At 37.3% G+C, this 21,394-nt stretch overlaps 2 protein-coding genes across 3 annotated transcripts; both read right to left on the bottom strand.

The window, feature by feature from the left end:
• Window positions 1–5,207: 5,207 nt before the first annotated feature.
• fabp10b (fatty acid binding protein 10b, liver basic) lies at window positions 5,208–6,473 on the bottom strand. The gene is made up of 4 exons (XM_055220784.2): window positions 6,332–6,473; window positions 6,070–6,242; window positions 5,524–5,613; window positions 5,208–5,423 (listed from the first exon to the last, which is right to left on the bottom strand). Exons 1-4 carry the CDS (start codon window positions 6,402–6,404, stop codon window positions 5,373–5,375), a joined length of 387 nt encoding a protein of 128 aa, XP_055076759.2. The 5' UTR covers window positions 6,405–6,473; the 3' UTR covers window positions 5,208–5,372.
• A 316-nt stretch (window positions 6,474–6,789) lies between these two features.
• Window positions 6,790–20,532, bottom strand: slc9a1b (solute carrier family 9 member A1b). 2 transcript variants are annotated; one of them, XM_055220782.2, is made up of 12 exons: window positions 20,128–20,530; window positions 18,056–18,516; window positions 17,252–17,502; window positions 16,891–17,108; window positions 16,415–16,617; window positions 12,235–12,324; window positions 12,028–12,098; window positions 11,546–11,719; window positions 8,193–8,289; window positions 7,580–7,678; window positions 7,205–7,256; window positions 6,790–7,127 (listed from the first exon to the last, which is right to left on the bottom strand). In XM_055220782.2, exons 1-12 carry the CDS (start codon window positions 20,327–20,329, stop codon window positions 6,841–6,843), a joined length of 2,205 nt encoding a protein of 734 aa, XP_055076757.2. In that variant the 5' UTR covers window positions 20,330–20,530; the 3' UTR covers window positions 6,790–6,840. The 2 variants fall into 2 exon arrangements, with proteins under 2 accessions (XP_055076757.2, XP_055076758.1); XM_055220783.2 differs by having other exon boundaries at window positions 7,039–7,127; window positions 7,580–7,635; window positions 20,128–20,532.
• Window positions 20,533–21,394: the final 862 nt, after the last annotated feature.

The raw sequence follows: 21,394 nt of genomic DNA, 5'->3' as shown, positions 1-21,394 counted from the left end.
TATTGGTGGTAAGACACATTAAGTTTATAAAATGGACATGTATCCCAGCTTCATGTAAGTTAAGGTAGGTGGGGTATATGAATTCGTTACTATAGTCTGATTACACAAAATGGTTAGTTTATGGTTAGAAACTGATGTACATTTAAAAAGTGTTACAGTTTTGTCTGTTGCAAAACCAATTGAATCGCATCAAAAGATAACTAATTCTGAATTACTTTTATCCTCCATGTAGGGTTATTTTGGTGCTTTGGTGCTATTTTTGTCCTTATTTCCTTTTCGTGCATTGTATGGACAAACAAATATTACAGATATTATTAAGGTGAGTAAAAGATGAGAGAGTATTATTTTGTATAACCATTCATGTTTTGAGTAAAATGTATATTGCCTCTGTAAAATATTATCAAGTATTTTTGCAGATGTTAATTATCATAAATTGTTATCTTTGCTAATAGATGTGTACCACTCCTGCTGACTTTGAGAAGACTAGTAACTTGTGACACCTTGTTTGATCCTGTTTGGTAAATATATGAAATTTGACATTTTTCACTAAACAAGGCCCACACTCCAGGCTGACACAACCTATTTCTGTCTTTCTTTCTTTCTTATTCTTTATGCCATTCCAGCATCTTTTGGCTATATTCATGGCGAGAACTGGTTAATCCATACACAAGTTTTGTTCACACAAGTCAATCCAGACACTGATTGGGGTAGAGACAATTTGGCATCTGTGAGTCCCAGAGTAAACCCACGCTGACACATGGAACACATGCAAACTTTACACAGAAAGACCACCTGATCTAGCCGGGGCTCGAACCGGGGACCTTCTTACTGTGCCTTTTACTTTCAGGAGAACATCAAGCTTTATGTGCCTCATTCTGGAGGCCACTGTATTTGAAACACTTTTAATGTGTGACAAACTGCGAACATTTAATATCAGACTTTACACGGACACTAAATGAGTTTGTGATTTTCAGTTTCCTTATAGAAACATTAGTGGCCTCAATTACTATAAATGTATTTGTATCATGACAATGGCCTTTCAAACAGCATACTGTTAAGTTTCTATCTTGAAGGACATGGCACTTTGTGTCTTTGCCAGTGCTTGCATATTTTCTCACCGCCTTTTCTACACTTAGCTCTACAGATATTAAGGATTATACATTAATATGTACATTCATTTGGTCCAGGTGATACTCAGGGACAATGTATTAAACAATGGATGATCAGCCTGAAAGCCAAAAGAATCTGCAAGGGTGTTCAGCCAACGTGTCTCACTGGACTTGCTGCATTGTTTTCTTCGTATTACATATTCAATTTGCAAAAAGTGAAGACAGCATCCACACTGGAAGTCCTTTAAAGGTAACAAGTTATTTTTCAATTTTTTCATTAATATGGTACAATTAGTATGTTGACCTAAAAGGAATGGTTCCACATAAAATAATGATTTATCATTAACTTAACTAAATTTTAACTTGTGACTATCTTTAAAGGTTGAATTTGTAACTTTTGAGGAGACTTTGGTAAGGTAAAATTCTTTCCTCATTTACCTTCATGTGGTTCTAAACATGTGAGTTTATTTATTTTGTTGAACACAAACTGAGATATTTTAATAAATGATGGTAACCACACTGATGACAGTACCCAAGTCAACGGGCAGTGCCAACCTTGTGCTTACCATCATTTATTGAAATAGCGTCTTTTGTATTTAACAGAATAAAAAAACTCATACAGGTTTAGAACCACATGAGAGTAAATTATGAAATAATTTTCATTTTTGGGTGAACTATCACTTTAACATTGGTCAATGTATTAGCTAACATGAACTTACAATAAGCAGTACACAGAAGTATGTAGTAATTTTTGTTAATAATAGTAAATAAAAAGTAATTTGTTGTGTTCGTTAGTTCACAGTTAATTAATGTGAACAAATCCAACTTTTAATAATGTCTTAGTAAGTGTTAAATTAACTCAAAAGTGCTGAGTAAGTATTGTTTATTGTAAATTCATGTTCACTAAGATAGTTAACTTATGTTAACTAATGACACATTTTTGTAAAGTTTTACTGAAAGTTTGATAATCTAAGTCAGAGTTTTAAAAAATTCTCTATTCTCTTTTTATTTTCCAGACGCTTTATTAAAATCAAACCGGGAACCAAGGCTGCAAAGGGAAAAGTGACCTCTAAAACAGGAAAACTGCAAAAGAAGACCATCAACAGTCAGTCTCAAACTATCAAATCTTTTAAAAAAACTTATGGACTTTGAATGGTACTTCATTTAAAATGTAGCTGACACTTCCCACCAATACAGCTTTTTTTAAAATATGGTGGGCTGCAGTGATGGCAGGTGACTTCTCTGAGGAGCCACGAATGCAAATCTAGCCAAAACATTGTCATGTGTGTGGCTCGTCATTTCAAAATGTGCATTCGGCGCGTCATGTGAACCTGTGCATTGCATGTCATGTCAAAATACGTGCCTGCTCCAGACACTTTGAAGGGGATTATAATAAAAGAGATGCTCGCTTTTGCCATAGTAGCTTAATCTCATGTGTAATCAGAGTTTAGTGTTAAATGAGTGTCTTGCAAGTATCATGTAAATGTCTCTTTTATTCTTTATCATATTCAAAGCGTTTGGGGCAGGCACGTATTTTGACATGATGTGTGATCCATATAGGTTCACATTACACTCCATTCCACTGGTGGGGTGGTGTTTTTAATACTGGTTTGTATATTATAGACCATGTTTTCATATTTAAAATTGGACTGGTGTCTGTTAAAGAATTAGCAAATTAATGTTTTATTGAATTCTTTAAAAATGTGGTGTTTTTACAGGGGGAATTTTTGTGCTTTTTTAAAATCTAAATTTTAAACTACATTTGTATTTTAATTTAAGATAAGGCATCTCAATATTGTTCTTTGTTTGTTTGATTTTTTTGTGTCATTTTTGTATTTTAGTATGTTATTTGTGCCTTTTAATTGCACCACAGTTTATGCACTGAATATTAAAATATATCTGCTTGTATTTCTGCCTGTTTTATGGCATAACAAACATAGCATAACAGTCAATCTGGTGTTGAATAGAATAAAGAATAAAAAATTCATAACCTGGCCTTTTTTGTTTTATGTTATCCACTTTGACAAATATAAAATGCAGGGTATAATAGCATTTATATTTTAAAATAATGGAGGTGTGACTAATATGTACTGTAAATTAACAGGTATATGATGCTAAATAACAGTTTTATGCTGTAGATAACAAAAACAGTATCATGGTATTAAATAACAGCTGTATTCTGTAGATAACAAAAACAGTACCATGCTGTTAAAATAACAGTTGACTGCTGTAGGTAACAAAACAGTATCATGCTGTATTTTCTAATAACAGTATCCCGCTGTAAATTAACAGTGCAATGCTGGCAACCACAGCTTCCAGCATAATACCGTTTTTTTACAGGGAAATTTTTTACAGTGTGGGCACTGTGGTGTTAACCCGCCGTTGGCATGAAAGTCTTACAACTGCCGTGGCCTGCGCCTGGGGCAGAGCACAGGGGATAAAGCTTGACGTGCTGTGGTGGACAGTTTGCTCGCAGAATGTGACATTTATGTTTATAAGAGACTTATTGCTAAACAAGATTTAGAGAAACTGAACACTCTTAATGAAAACTTTCTTGGAGTGGGAGAGTCAACAACTGATCTTAGCAAGGTTATAGTCAGATGCAGAATCTCAGGCGGGGTGTCTGTGCTCTGGGATAAAAAGCTTGCTGTTATAAAGCCGATGAGGCTCGATGTTGACTGGTGTATTGGTATACAATATACTTATAAATGTATTTCATTTTGTTATTTTAAATGTGTGTAGGCTACTCCATGAGTCTAGTGAGAATGAGGTTGAATATCTAAACAGATTGACTTTTATAAATGCTTTTATTCAAGATAATAGCATCTGCAGTCAGTGTATATGTTGTTGGGGATATGAACGCTAATATCAATGACAGTAACTCATTATTTGCTAAGCATCTGATCTGCTTTAGTCAAGATAATCACTTCACTTTATCAAGTAGAGTACTGTTGCCTGCAGATAGTTATACATACATAAGTGAAGCCTGGCACACAACATCATGGCTTGATCATTGTTTTAGTACATCTGATGGGCATGCAGCCATAGAGAATATGGGTATTAAATATGGGGTCACAATAACAGACCATATACGTTTGGCCCTCACAATTAACATTGAAGAATTACCATCTATAATCAGCAACAACAATGCTATCAGTGGTAATGTGAGTACAAAATTAGACTGGTCAACTCTTTCTGAAGAGGATCTTTTGGCTTATTATACTAACACAGACAGGGGTAGTTTATCTGCCCCCTTTAGAGTGTCCAATGGTGTAAGGCAGGGGGGAATCTTGTTATTTATGGATGAATTGTCAAGGAGACTTAATGGTTGCAATACTGGTTGTATGATCGGTGGCATGCTGGTGAATCATCTTATGTATGCAGATGATCTTGTTATTTTTAGTCCGAGTAGTGCTGGGCTGCAGGAGCTTCTTAATATATGCTCTGATTATGGCGTGGAATTTGATATAAAATACAATTCCAGCAAAAGTGCTCTCTTAATATGCAGAATGAAACAGCATAAATGGCTTAATTTTCCTGTGTTCATGTTAGTCAATAATTGTCTTGAGGTCTGCAAAAAGATTAAATACCTTGGTCATTGTATTGCAGATGATATGAATGATGATGATGACATGTTATAAGTTATATGCACAGGCAAATATCATAGCACGTAAGTTTGGTTACTGTTCTACTCAAGTTAAAGTAAATCTTACTGTACATCACTCCATACTGTCCGTCTGTGGTCTTCTTATAAATAATCCAGCATGCATAAGGTACAAGTTGCCTACAATGATGCAATGAGAATTTAACTCAATGTTCCCAGAGGAGGGAGTGCTAGTCAGATGTTTGTAGGAGTAATTACACTGAAAGCACTTTTAAGAAAGTTGATGATTAAGTTTATGCAACGTCTGGATGAGTCTACTAACAGTATCATGGTGGCACTCTCTAATCCATTATTAGTTTGTTGATCCAGGTACACATCCAGACTGAGAATGCATTGGTTGAAATGTATGTATGAATTTTAATTATTGTTTGTATGTTTTGTTCGTTTTTATCTGTCCTGTCTTGCGTGGCTTTTGGACATGATGACAACCAATATTCAGGGTTATGTTCTTTATTTCTTTATAAGAACACAACAACTAATAGTGTCAGCAGTGCCATCTACAGGCGCTATGATGAATAACAGTGTGTTAGATACGCACACACATTCGGATCATTTGAATCAAAGTGTACAAATATTTGCATGCTCTTAACAATCGCAAATTAAACACGTCTGCTTCTCCGGATGAGTTGTGCGTTTCCAGAAGCGATTGTCTAAAAAACACCAACAACAAAAAGAAGAAAAACACGACGTCAACTAAACATATAACTTAACATGAAACATGTAAAGAAAAATAAATGATGTTTATTTGACCTCTATCATCTCCTCTCCCTGAATCTCTCTCACGTGTGTAAACTTCTCCGTTTCAATCACAATCTTGCCATCGATCAGTCGTGCGATTCCCTGAAACAGATTTAAGAGATCACAGTTATTCTTTCCTGAAGCTCGTGGGGATCGCAAGCAACCCTAAAATTGTGGGTTCAAATCCCACAAATGGGTTGAAAAAAGTGTAATAAACATTCTTATTGGTATGTAAAAACCTCAAATATCCAGTCATTAAAGGTCAGGGTGTAAATAATCATCGTATGCTTCGATGTTATTTTTGTAAAAAACAAAACAAACAAAAAAACTGGTAAAATAACCATGGTTTTGCTGATAGTAACCAATACACAAAAAAATCCAACATGGTTACTACTTTACACTTTTACCACACACAAAAAACATGATTCATTTTCGTAATGTTAAATTGTGGCCTAACACAGACACACACAATGTGGATTGTAGGTTACAAAATGTTATGAAACAAGTTTTTTAATTCAGATCAGCATGATTACAGAAACTGAATCCTTGATTGTCGACCTTGATTTGTTTGCCGTCTATGGTGTTGAATTGAGTCTCAGTGCCGATGGTGAAGGAGTTTGTGTGCTTTCTGATCGGCGATTTCACACAGATCGTGAATTCATCTCCGTGCTGATGTATCGTCGTTACAGGTTTCACTTCATTCATCATTTTAAGGTACATTACTGGAGCAGCTGAAACATTTATATACACAACTCACACAGACATAAAGCACCAGCAATAAATAGATATTGATATGATTATAAATGTCCTGATTACTCACAGATAGCTTTGAGAAACTCTTCAGCATTCTCCTGTTCATAAAGTTTCCAATCTCCATTGAAATCCATTGCCATGATTCACTAAAAGCAATTCAAGATGTGGGAAAAGCACTGAGCTCTGAATGAGATGAAGGCTGAATGTTGTCACGTGTGGGATTTGACTTTTGTTTGTGTGTTTATGAGGAATTGTCTTAATGAAGTCTCTAAAGTCTTAATGTTTGGGTCTCCACAGTGACGCTTTCAACTCGAATGAGTCTCGTGAGCTTTACTGGATACATAAAGCAAAAACCAATCAATCAAATATTTGAGCCGATTGTGTACATCACACATCCACATGATTTTTAACAGGAGTGATAAATCATTTAAAAACATTCACATAGTCTTAACAAACAAGATATGTAAATATTTTAAGCATAAAGTTTTAGATAACCCACATTCATCAGGAAAGAATAGTTTAATAGAGTTGCAAAATTGGTTTTATTAAATACACAAGAAATAAACTGCGAGGTGGTCACTCTTGGTCAATGCGATAAAACGCTTCCTCTTCTTCTTCTTCATCCAGTTGGTTTGGACCGGGATCACTCAGACAGCGAGTAAGTTTCTGTTCTTCCACATCTATAGCAAACGTGACACTTTGCTTCGCTCCTCTGATTCCTCGCTCACTTTCCTGTTTCTCAGCGCCTCCGTGTCGCCTCCGTCTGAACTCATCCGGCTTCTCGCTTTCATTGCTGACTGTAACAGAGTCTGAAACTGAAGGACCGCTGAGCAGGATAGTAGGCCTGGTGGTCACGTGGTTATCTGGAAGACATCATCATCCACACCAACATGAGAAGACTAACAACACACAAACACTGCATCAAAGTTTAGCAGCATACCTGATTCAAAGCCAGCCTGACCGTGAGCAGGTACAGTCACAAACTGACTCATCTGTAAAATTGATGAGCAAAAAAATTACTACTGTGACATCTTAACTCATGATGATATTTACATCTATTCTTCAGCAAAACATTTATTAATTAAATGCACATTCACACAACTGAATTATTTAGATGTAATATAAAAACAAGGCAAACATTAAATTAATCATTATTTATTTAAAGCTTTTTCCAATTTTGCAAATCACTTTCCACTAAATACATATTAATAAAAAAAACAAATGTTGTCTAGGAAAGCGGTCTGGATGTCTCAACATGACTGCGGTATGTTCCTCTGATGTCACCTGCTCTCATCTAACAGGAAGTGATGCTCACCCGTCTCTGCATTTCCACACGCTGTTTCCTGAGATGCGTCTCGCTCCAGTCATCTTCTGCAGGATCAGGCAAAAGTGTGTGTCTGTTGTATGAGCGTAACTAACACAAACACAAACACACCATCATCATCATCATCTTCATCATCATCATCATCATCATCACACATACAGGGCAAATAATATTAATAATATCATTGAAATTACATTTAAAGCGGTCATTGTTACAATGATTTCCTTACAAAAAACATCAATGATTTAGGTGAAAGACTGGACAAACAAGAGACATTTTTATTACAAGTAAATGAGATCAAAGCAAAATCTAAATCTTTTCCCGTACCCCCTGAAAACTCTTCACACTGCCCTGGTTGGGAATCACTGATCTATAATACATACCAATCACTGATTGGCTGTTTTAAAAGGCAATACATACGGTCGCATTGTCATTCATCACACTGCAAATGCAGTCATACTCAGCAGAGTGCATTGTGGGATGCGGTATTCCTGACACTCAGTGTGTTCTGGATGTATATATTGTACATTTATGTATTTAATACAGAACATTCATATACTGTGCACAGGGTTAGTAGTGTGCGATTCAAACACAAGAGTCTCACTCTTTGTCGAGTCTTCTGCAGGTTTGCTCGAAGAATCTTTCTGATCTCTTCTTCTCGTTCTTTAGAAATGTTTCGAGTTCTTCTGGTGTTCTGCTGTCTGCATGCAAACACACACACACACACATTTCAAAAACATCCTTCTTCCAACTAAGAAACAACTCACACATCAGCTGCACAACATACAGTATTGATGCTCTACACAGACCGCATGCTGTGATTGTTACACTAGAGAACCCCTCACGTCAGGTAAAAAAAGCACATTTTATGCAAATGTTCAAACCAGTATGACATCTAAATGCATGGGCGTGTTTGAATGAGACATTTTAGGTAGGAGTGGATGAGGCTTCACTTTTAAAAAGAAGATCTCTTTGGACTTAATTTTATGTCTGCAAGAAAAGTCGCTGTTTATTTACCTCCATCATTGCTGGTCTTCTCAAATCATACACAACAAACTGCTGCTGCTGCTTCTTTGGTTTTTGTCCTGCTACTGTGATATACACGTGTGGATACTGACTACCAGCGGTGTGTGTTTGCACGTCGACGTGGATGACGTCACAGAAGTATATATGAAAACCGACGTGTAGCCTATGCCCTAGGACGTACACGAAACTATAATAAGCACTTAACTCAGACACAGAGAAACTACTTTCTGCATTTATGACCTCTTGGATTACTGTAATGCACTGATGGTGGTTGTCCAACATACTCCATTAATATGCTTCAAAATATGATCATATAACCCCAATCAAACCTCAATATATTCTACACTAATGGTAAGAAAGTTGGGCTTGTAACCCAAAGGTCACGACTGAGATGCCCTTAAGCAAAGCACCTTAAAGGATTAGTCCATTTTCACAAAAAAAATCCAGACAATTTTCTCACCACCATGCCATCCAAAATGTTGATGTCTTTCTTTGTTCAGTTGAGAAGAAATTATGTTTTTTGAGAAAAACATTTCCGGACTTTTCTCATTTAAATGGACTTTAATGGAACCCAACACTTAACACTTAACAGTTTCTTTCAACAGCGTTTCAGGACTCCAAACAATCCCAAACGAGGCACAAGGGTCCCACCCAGCGAAACAATTGTCACTTTTGACCAGTGGTGGACGAATTACACAAAGCGTGTACTTGAGTAAAAGTAAAGATACCAAGGGTAAAATATTACTCAAGTAAAAGTAGAAGTACTTGCTTAAAATTTTTACTTGAGTAAAAGTACAAAAGTATCTGCCTCAAAATGTACTTAAGTACAAAAGTACTGTGATTTATTATGGCCGTATCATTTTTGTCACAAAACTCTAATTATGTGAAATAACTCTCTTGGCTAACCAATCATTTAATAGAAGGACATTAATAAATCAGACACTGATGTCTATTAAAATTATCATAAGCCTAAAACCTTAAAAACAAAAAATTTCCTTTAGCATCAAATGAAATAACAGGATTTGAGAGCAGTAAGTCTCATTTCAAGATTTATTTGTTAAATAATTTATCAGTTTAAGTGTAATAAAAACTTGAATTAAGCACAGGTTCACAATAGTTTTCAAAACATTAAATACATAACGTTATCTAGAAATCACACTCCCTTTCTTTGACAAATAAAACAAGCCTTACAGAATATAATTTCAGAAACGTTTCATGTGCTTTAGCATGTCATATGTATATTGTAATACATAATTAAATGTATTTATATATTTTGGAAGCAAAACTTTTGAAAATATTAATAACAATCTCAGTTAATAGGGAGCACTCCAATCCACCTGCCTGTTTAAGCATCATACACTGCATGGCTAGTCAAAATGTCATTTATATTTTACAACAGTGTTGATAGTGATTAATTGTCATTTCAAAATAACAGAGCACTGAGCTTCAAATACAATGAACTTAAGTGAAACAGCTAAACTATACGGCTAAAAATAGCTTCAGCCTGCATAGTCGTATATATTTTAGCAACACAATTAACAGTTTTCTGCAAGCTACTGTTAAGATTGCTAATTTAAAAATATAACCAGAATAAAAATGGCTTACCTCTAACTTACGCGTATCCTTAGATTTGAAAGAGTATTCTTTTAAAACGAAATAGCACAGTTTCAAGGCAGGCAGAGAAGACACGAAGGACTCGTTCTTTTATTCAAGGACTTAAAAAAACTCGCGTAAATAAGGCCACTTTTTTTGTGACAGGTCAGTTATCTCCTCCGTTGTTTGTGAATGCAGTTTCATTTTCCAAACGATGCATTGGCTGGCTGCAGCTGCACTCGCGTGACTCGCGTAGCTTACGTGAAACAGCGCGGCAACCAAAACAAGTTTAAAACTAAGCGCATGCTGTACCCTGATTGGTGGTTTGACGCATCACGTGTGCATCTTAGTTTTTTTGTGCAGCTTTAGTTTGCCCAGTTACATTTTTTATCCACTGATAAATAAAAAGGAACGACCGATTTTTTAAAATGTAGTGGAGTAAAAAGTAAGATATTTGACTTTAAAATGTAGTAAAGTAAAAGTAAAAGTCTCCCAAAATAAAAGTACTTGGGTAAAGTACAGATACGCGAAAAAACTACTTAAGTACAGTAACGAATTACATTTACTTCGTTACTGTCCACCACTGCTTTTGACAAAAAAATCACTTTTAAACCACAACTTTTCGTCTTCCTCCGGCTGTGTGACACGCCAGTGAGACCTCACGTAATTGTGTAGTGACGTAGAAAGGTCACATGTTACATAAATAGAACGCACATTTGCGGACCATTTTAAACAACAAACTGACACAAAGACATTAATGAGTATCATTCCACATACAACAACATCGGAACGCTCCTCTTTCTCCACACGTGTAAACACTGGGGCAGAGTTTCACATACATCATGTGTGAGGTCGCGCTGGCACACCACAGGACCGGAGGAAGACGAGAAGATGTGAAGCCGTGGTTTAAAAGTGCAAATTTTTATTTTTCTTGTCGAAAATGACAATCGTTTGGCTTGATAAGACCCTTATATGCCTTGTTTGGGATCCCCAAGAATCCTTTGAAACTACAATTTGAAACTGCATTAAAACTGTTACGTGTTGGTGTCCATTAATGTCCATCAAAATGAGAAAAATCCCGGAATATTATCCCCAAAAAAACAATTTCATCCCGGATGAACAAAGAAAGACATCAACATTTTGGATGACATGGTGGTGAGTAAATTATCTGGATTGTTTTAAGAAAATGGACTAATCCTTTAACCCCAGCTGCTCCCTGAGTGTTACAGTGATAGCTGCCCACAATGTTCCAAGTGTGTGTGTGTGTGTGTGTGTGTGTGTGTGTGTGTGTGTGTGTGTGTTTGTGTGTGTGTGTGTGTGTGTGTTGTGTACACTCACAATGTTGCTGCAGTTTGTCCATGTGTGTTCAGATTGGCTGAACTGTTGCTCTCCAGAAGCATTATGGCCTGTTTGAGCTCCATCTTATTATAAAATGAGATGAGTTGAGGTTCCTGCGAGCGTTCTCCACCGATCAACCAGCGCTTCAAGTAATGCTTATTAAAACGATTTATCCTGGGAAATAAACACATCTAGGATTAAATCTGATGAGACAATCTTAAGGGAAATAAGTCGTGAGAATTCTGTCATTATTCAATCCACCTCGTCTTGTTTCTTATATGCTGACATGCGTTTCAGCGCAAATGTAGAAACTCAATTTTCAAATAAAATACAGCAAAAACACAGCATTTGTTAAAGATTAATTGAATGATACTTTTTGCATCATTTTATTTATACATTTAGACGCTGTCTTTTCGATTTATAGAAAAATCTTTTATTTAGAACGGGCTATGAATGAGAGAATCACCGAAACTGAAACGCACTTATCCCTCCAATGATGATGTCCGTAATGTCCACACACGCTTTCTATTCCAGTGAGCAAATGCTCCAGAAACTACAGAAGACACAAAACCATCAACACATTTAAACCATCGATAAGTGTGACAGCTTGATTTAAAACCCTCTGCTCTTTACCAAAGAGGATTGTGGGTAAAGCTTACAAGAGACCACTTTGAGAACAAGTACATCACCTGCGTGTGAATCTCCTCATTTATTGAACTTTTGCTCTGTTTCTTCTTCTTCACAGCCAAAAGGTCAACGAGGGGTCTGATGGTCATACCCTGTGTGCAAAGGAAAATGACTTTAATGCATTATGTAAGGAATAATTGACGACGGGCCATTGAATTATAAGAAAATAATATACACCAAGGTGGTAATGCGGCACGAGGCGAAGCGGAGTGTCGTTACACCGCAGGTGTGCATTATTTTCAAATAATTCAAAGGACCGGAGTCAATTATTCCACTTATACCACGGTTACCACAAACATTGCTCTGGTGCCTATTTTTAAGACATTTGAAAAATTAGGTGTGCGGTTTACAGAAAAATAATCAACACCCATAGAACATTTCTCAGCCAATCAGAATGCAGCATTCAACAGACCTGTGGTATAAAATACAATAACCAATTTCTTTTACTTTATAATAGCACATAAATAACACTCATGGTATGATATTTTGTGCATAATTATCACAGCTAAAGATTTACTAAAATGATGTTTGACACAATTAAAAATGAGAATTTTTCAATGGTAGAAATGTGAAATATGTGAAGCTCAGGGCCCGGTTCGCCAATAACGCACACTCTTAGCGCTAGGAAGACTCAAAAAGATATATCTTACTAAAGTTGTTTATGTTCCTAAGTGTGTTCCCAAAAGTGTCTCTTAGGAAGCTTCTTAACATGCTGCAATGGCGCTGTCCCAAGTGAAGGTGCTGAATTATTTGGGATCGATTGCTCAGGGATCGATTTTCCACTTCACGCAAAGGTGCAATATGGCGTTAAAAAGACAACACGTTCTATACAAATGGAACATTACTCAAATTATTCCAGTAACATTTATTTTAAAGGTGACATAGAATGATTAAACGAAGTATTTATCCTTGTTCTGTGATGTGACATGTAGACAAAACATTTTTTGTTTAGGTCTGTTATGCCTTAGAAGCTTCCTAAAAACCTCTCTCAGATAGCTCTATTAGGGTGGGGGATTTTAAACAAGTGATTTTGCACCTATTTGTCTCCCCCTACTGGCTTAACTTGCAATCTCATTACTGATTGGCTGACTTTACTGCCACTCAAAAAATGTAGCCAATTATTTTAAAGTGGATGGGCACTTAGATGCCTGTGATGTCATAAGCATCAGTTTTTCAGATTGGGCTGTTTTCTGGCTGACATTTCTAAAAGAGGAATTTCTATGAGACTGAGATGTTTAGCATGTTAAGCACTTTTTGTATGTTTGTGAATGTGGGTAGACTACCATTATTCAACAAAGACAAGGTAAAAATTTTTCATTCTCTGTCCCCTTTAACATAGTTTAAGTTATCCGTAAAATATAGACTATTAATTAAATGATCAAATTGTCAGTAATACGGGTAGACAAACCGGGTTTCCCTCGCTAATCATCCACCCTCCTTATCCCGTTGTGCCACTTGTGCCACTTCTTAACATGAGTTAATTGACTTTTAATAATGATGTAATACACATTTATACTAATGGTAAGGTACTTTACAATCAGAATTGATTGGCAAGCAGCTGCAGTTACTTCTGTTTAATGCATTATTGATTGCCATTGGTTAATGTTTTCAATAAAAAGCAACTTATCTACAATGAACAGAGAGAGTTAGATAGAGAATATGGTCTGAGAAGATCCAGCAGCTCCATAATGAGCGAAAGTTTTCTAATATAGCCATGTCAGGCAAAATGTCAAAAGGGCTTAAGTTTTGCCGAATAAAAAAATTGACATTGGACTAAACAGCTCGGCGGTCGGTGTTGTGTGGAAGTCTGTTCCACCTATGTTTCCCTTAAGTGTAGTGTTTTATCACATACATTTATACTTTATAAACATAACATAAAAGTTTTAATGGCTACTGATATGTGTGCATTTATGTAATGTATCTCTATTGTTCTTAATGGTAAGTCAATCATTTTTACAGTATTAATCATATTATATGTATAATATATATTTATTATGTATGCAAACATAACTTTTGAAAACAAACATTAGAGGAAAAAAAGAAAAAAACAGGCTATATGTTAAAAGACATAAAACTGTCAAATGTATGAAATATTTAATAAATTGTATTATAGAATAGGGGAGAGCGGGGTATGTTGTCACACTTTTCACACTGTCTAACATTTACTGAGCACCATACATCAAAATGGTATAAATCTCATACCAAATGAAAGAAGGAAGTCTTGGGCACATATGTTGTATTCATAACATCTTTATATCTTATCTCATTACAGAGTTGTAGACTGTTGAATAGTGACTGTGCACTTGTGACAATTTGCCCCATCGTAGGGTAAGTTGTCACACTAGGGCGGGTAAGTTGTCACACTAGATTATCTAAAAATAAGAACACAACTACTTAATTGTGAATATTGATTTTAATTTTTAAACTCAAACCAAACTGGAAATATAAACATCCGTGCCTGGAGAATCTGGAAAAACAATTATTTCAATCCAAATAATGCACATTTCAATTAAGTGGCAAGACCACTTTACTTTGAACTTTGGTTCAAATGTTCTATGGCTTTCACATAAAACCAGATAACTGAATGGAACGCTGCAGATAACTTGCTTAACTTAACATGTTTAACCTCTGAACAAAACAGATGCCCTGTATGACTAATAGGACTCATCTCCAGAATCACAATTCTGACACACATAAATTGCCTGGCCTGAGGTGCAAGCATCATGGGCCCAATTGTTGCATTTTACACATTTTACCCAGGTCTCCTTTGGACGACTCTTTGAAAATGGCTCTACACAGACGAGGCAGAAGCACTCTTCATCATCTGATGATGACTCTTGCATGATTTTTCTTCTTTTAGCTGCCTTGTTTTTCATAGGTCCAGATTTCTGCTTCCCTTTCTTTTGAAACAGCTTTTTGCTAGATTGAGGCTTATTCTTTTCTATATCATGTTTTCTGAGCATGTTCGATGTGTTTGTTTGTACAGGGGCAAGTTGTCAGATGTGACGACTTGCCCCAAAGTCATTGAGACAACTTGCCCCATACTTACTTGTGTGCTAATGTTGTCTAAATCTCAAGTTTAGCTCATCATATCACTTCAGCTAAAGTATCAAAAGACACTTTACGGTCTCCTCTATTTTGTGCAAAATAATCATTTTAAACATTCACACCTAACAAAGTTGTATTGCATAAAATGTAAAGTGATTTTTTTTTACTTTTTAAGCAGAAAAATAAGAAAATTGTGCTAACCTCAGATTACAGTGATCTTGACCACATGTGAACAGGAAGTTGACTATAGAAGAAGAAGTCACATAAAGTGGCTATTTGATTTTTGAGATAGAGCCTCTAGTGTTGCAGTTATGAACAGTGTGACAACTTACCCGTGTGACAACTTACCCCGCTCTCCCCTACATGATATTACTGCTTTTAGTATAACCAATTCAAATCTTTAATCTTTCTAAATAAATTATAAACATAACGTGATGAAAACGCTATAAGAAACACAGAGGGAACAGACTTCGACGGGGAACAAACTTCGACACAACACTAGCGCCATCTTTGATTCATTAGTTTAGTTTATACCAAATAAAGTCAATTGCATAAATAGTCCTGTATCCAAACATATTTTATTATTAGTCTTAAAATGTCCATAACATAAAATCATTGTAAACATTCCATAGTTTGACTTGTACTGCGCTGCGCTGATTTCTAAAGACTGCGGCGATAGCGTTTTGCGCTCAAACAACGCTAAGAGAAAGCTTACGAATGGTCCAGACCAACCATATGAAAGTGTGACTTACAAAAGATATACTTAAAGTACAAACGTGTTGCGAATCGTACCATAGGGTTAAGAGAGAGGTTAAGGAATAGGTTAAGAACTACTATTAAAGCGATAAGACCATTTTGAAGAACTGGGCTCTGATCCATCGTGTCTGTGTCTGACTAGCATTTCTTCCTGTCTGAGTAACTGTCAAAGTAAAATCAAAATGGTATAATAAAAGAACCAAACTGAAAACTAATGAATTAAACTAACTCACATATGAAGTAATGCTTTACTTTACTGGTTACTTTAGAAAAGTAATGTGATTACCTAATAATGCATGTTGTGTTACTCGCAACAGATGTAAACATGAATAGAAACACAAAACATGAATTCAGCTGAAGAGACTCTGACTGTGTTACCTGCACAAAAACAGTGAAGAAGATGACGGTGATGATGGCTGTCAGAAACATGTTCTTCATGGCAAAGTCATCACTGGACAGCAAGAAGACCAAAGAAAAGGCTATAGCTCCTCTCAAACCTCCATATGCCACAATAAACTGATCTTTACCGCTCAGCTTCACCATACGGTACTTATTTATGATGTAGGTTAAACCCACCACACCTGCACAACAGATTTACACACACATTTAATTACATTTGATCGCTGGGTGTTTGCACGCTGCTCATCATTTAGTTTCAGCAGTAAATACACAAGTATGAATTTTTTTTTAAACTGTGACCGTGATATTATGACATGCTCTGAAGTTCACAAATTATACTAGGGTCACTCATTATAAACAAAGCTTTAATACGAAATGTTTACTTTACTCATAAATCTGAAGATCCACTGGAGCAATAACAAGATTTAATAAACGTGCATGGAGTCAAATCTCACCCAGGACTCTGGACACCAGACACAGAACGATTGTGATGGTGACAAAGGTCCAGTTCCAAACGTGCGGCCCGGCCACCGTTGACACCCCGAGGAAGATGAAGATCAGGGTCTCGCTCACACTGCTCCACATCTTCAGGAAGTATTTGATGGTGGTGTAAGACTTGTGGGAGATGTTGGCTTCCACGTACGGCCGCATCACAACGCCACACGCAATGAGTCTGAGACAGCACGCAAACACCACGTTAGGTACAATATGTAAGTACACAGACAGCATCTAGTCAGAGACCTTCACCTGTACATCATCATCATCTGCAAAGTTAAAGACACACGGCCGTGCTAAAAGATTTCCTGATCAACTCACGCCATGATACCGGACAGGTGGAAGACTTCGGCGGATAGATACGCCATGTAGCTGTACAGAAACACGAAGAGGGGCTCGATCACGCGCGTGTGCGCGGTAAACCGTGAGGTGAAAGCCGCCAGCACCCCGTACACCGCGCCCACCATCACGCCCCCAAGAAACACAATGAAGAAACACAGCACACCCAGGAAGACGTCAGCAGGGGTCACCTCGCCCACGTGAGCAAACTCTTCAAACAAGTGATACAGCACCTGCAGCAAACAACGTTACATACAAACAACTATTCTGCACTTTTGGTACTTAGGATTGTGCAAGTTCACTTTTCTCACATTATTCTAAAGCCCAGTTTAACCGAATCTTATCTGACTCACGTTTCACACTGTTCAAACTTAATCATGGGTTAATAACGGTTATTCATAATCTGACATTTAATTTCAGGGATAACCCCCTTTTAAATTACAAGTGTGAAACACTCCAGGGTTAAAAGGGGGGTTTTTAGAAGGAAGATAACCTGGAGTTAACCACAGCGATTTATATTTCTAAAAAAACTAATATATCAAATGAAAGAACAGCCCCTCTGCTTTCAAACAAATAAAAAACAAACAAAACGGGGGAAAAAAATCCATCCATCTATATTTTTCTCTGCTTATAAATTCTTAAACATGAGTGCTATAACTGCTTTTAGCAAAAAGCTGAAATAATTGCACTTTGTGAAGGAATTTTGTTAGAGATCAGAAACATATATAGAGTTTAAAATGAGTATTTTTTATAACGCCACACAGACTCTCAGACAGCATTTCTCACCACTGTGACAGCATCATTAAGCAGCGATTCCCCAAACACAAGGATATGCAGCAGCTCATTGATGTGAATCTCCTCAAAAACGGCAAGCACGGCGACCGGATCAACGGCTGACACTATCGAACCGAACAGCAGACAGGACAACAGGTCCACCCCGGCGAGGCGCCCGCCCTCCAGACGACACACGGCGTACAGCCCGGCCCCCGTGAAGAACGAGTTCCACAGCGTTCCCAAGACTGCGAAGGTCAGGATGGTGCCGGCGTTCTCCGTAAAAGGTCGGATCGGGAGGAAGTATCCGGCGTCCAGGATGATGGGAGGGAGAAGACACAGGAAGAACAGCTGAGAATCTAGCACAGGAGGATTTTCACCCACCAAGCGGATCAAACCGCCGACCAATAAACCCACCGCAATCAGCAGACAGCTCTCGGGAACGACACCGGACAGATGTGGGATCAGATGGAAACCTGACAGAGAAAAACATGCTCATGACTTTTCTGATCAAATCTGCTGCTTCTAGAAAACCAAAAGCTGATGCTTGATCAAATATTTCTATGTGTATGCATAACATGGACAAAAGTATTGGGATAAAATCAGGCACAGAGTCATGCAGTGACAAACATTTGTGGTTTTAAAGAGCTGAGTGACTCAGTGACGTGTTATTGTAACAGGACGACACCTTTGCAATATGACGGTCAGTTGTAAGTGGTATTATTGTTGGATACCAGGTGAACGTTATCTGCCTTGTGACCATAACTAGGCCTATGCAGTTTGGTGAAGGACGGACAGCTTTATTGAAAACAATTTCTTTCAATGTATTCAGCACCAGTTTTTTTTTATGAAATATTTTCACACAGCCCCCTGTTGGTCTATTTCCCAATAAGCCCGAGCTTTAATCCGTCCCTGAGAAAAGATAATGGCGTGGGGCTGTTTCTCGGGGTTTGGTGTAGGCCCCTTAATTCCAGTGAAGGGCAATCTTGATTCTTCAGGATATCAAACTATTTTGGACAACACTATGATTCCAACTTTGTGTGTATGGGGAAAGTATTTTCTATTTCAGCATGAATCTGCCCCAGTGTTCACAGCAAGGTCCATAAAGACTCATGATTAGGGGTGGCAGAGACCTGTCTGACCTAAACACCATCAAACACATTTGGGATGAACTGGAACGGTGATTGCCAGCCAGGCCTTCCAAACGTCTGTGCCCGACCTCAGAAATGTGCTACTGAATAAATAGGCAGAAATTCTCACACAAACAGAGAATGTGTATGTCTGTGTGTGTGTGTGTGTGTGTGTGTGTGTGTGTGTGTGTGTGTGTGTGTGTGTGTCTTTGTGTGCGTTTCATCTGGGCTTTATGCAGGCCAGTCACTTTCCTCCACACCAGACAGACTAAATATAAATGAACCTCAATTTGTGAGAAATCAAATAAATATGTATTATGTTCTGGTAAGGCTGTATGGAGATTATTGGCCATCACTTTGAATATTGTGCCTGTTTGGTTTATCATCAGCATTCACATTCACACAAGAAGAGCGTTTATCAGCATTAGATAACAACACACCCATGGCTACCCATAATCCTGTGCAGTTCTGTTGACTTTAATAACACACACGCACAAAGTCTTGTTAATACATCATGTAGATGAAAATAAAGGTATCTGACCGGTGTGTGTGTGTGTGTGTGTGTGTGTGTGTAATCAAAGAAAGGCACATTTAATTTAACTATTTCTCAACATCTGAAAACTTCTGTGTGTGTGTGTGTGTGTGTATGTGTGTGTGTTTATGTGTTGATGTGTGTGTGTGTGTGTGTGTGTGTGTGTGTGTGTGTTCTCACACTTATTAGTGCAGCTGCAAACTCAGATAAACTCTCAACATGAGGTCAGCGCAAAAAAACAAGAAATTAAAAACAATATAATGATGTTTAAAGTTCACATAATGATGTTTGGACAGAATCTAATCATGACTGAATTAAAATGCGAAGGGAATAGAATTGATGTTAAAGTGACAGTGATAGATTGTTAAATAATAAACACCAGATTAAAGTTGTAATGAAATGCTGAAGTGTTTTTAATTTCTCACCCAGTTTCATGAGTGACGCCAGCAGAATCCACAGCGCGACCTCAAACGGGGTCCGAACAGCATCATAGTGGATCGATATGACTGGAAAAACACTTTTGTGATGCTGCTGATCGGATCGATTCTGAAACTGATCACAGTACAGCACAGACCCACAGCAGCAGAGCAGCAGCAGCTGAAGAATTCGATCCATCGTCATCGTCATCACTTTCCCGCCGAAACAACGACATCTCCTGAGAAAAACTTCTTCATCGATGATTTATTTCATGACGACTACACGCCAGCCCAGCACAGATAACACGCACACAGTGTTTAGAGGTGCAATGCGCGTGCGTGTCGCAGAGGTATTCTGCGCAACCCACGCGCCTGCTCACGGATACATCGAGTCTGTGCACCCCATCAATGACCATCTACACTTGACCAGGGGCATTGCTGCCCCCCCCCCAAAAAAACTGTGAATATTTTATTAAATTAATTGTAATTTGAACAAAAAACTGAAAAAGCGAAAGATAAAAAGAGTTTACAGTGCTTTAGTGGTCCGTATTTTTGCTTACTGTGAGACTGCTCATATAGGGCTTTTTTTGGACATTACATTAATACTGCTTTCATTATTGTGGTCCACTTCCAATCTTAAAGATTTCACTAACTTACTTTACATGAGTATTACTCATTACATAGGAAATACATTTGAATTCCTCCACACACACTGAGAGAGGATTTGTTTTGTCTCTTTCTGCTAACACCTGTTTTTCTGGGTCGAATTGACTCAGGATTTGGGGGCTGTAGTCTAGTTTACTTTAAGTTGAGCCAACTAATCATTTTTTTTACAGTGCACGTACTTCATTTTAATCTATCTTAAAATTGCCATTCTTGATTTTTCATTTCATGTAAAGCTGCTTTGTACCAATAAACAAGCGCTGTGCAGAAAACAAAGACGCTCTATATGATGTTGATCAAAGTTTAAATCCTGTATGTTTTCAGATGTGCTTATAAAAATGCTTCCTCCTATAAGAAGATTACAGTGATATTAAATGTCACACTTGTTTCCATAGACATTATATACGTATATAATGTCTATGCTTGTTTCTGGAGGAGTCTGACCTGCAAGCTGTCGCCCTCTTGTGTTAAACATCAGACTAACTAGTTTATTAACCCGTGATGATCTGTGTGTGACTACAGTGTATTTGCTGTAGTGAGATTTACAGTCAGTAAACACAGATTGCGCTCTTATTTTATTAGTCATTATAGAAACTAAAGGCCCAGTTTACAC

The sequence above is a fragment of the Misgurnus anguillicaudatus genome, chromosome 20 (genome assembly GCF_027580225.2).
Source record: "Misgurnus anguillicaudatus chromosome 20, ASM2758022v2, whole genome shotgun sequence".
Lineage (NCBI taxonomy): Eukaryota > Metazoa > Chordata > Actinopteri > Cypriniformes > Cobitidae > Misgurnus > Misgurnus anguillicaudatus.
Note: the sequence above shows the minus strand (reverse complement) of the source record. Positions and strands in the feature narration are given on the sequence as shown.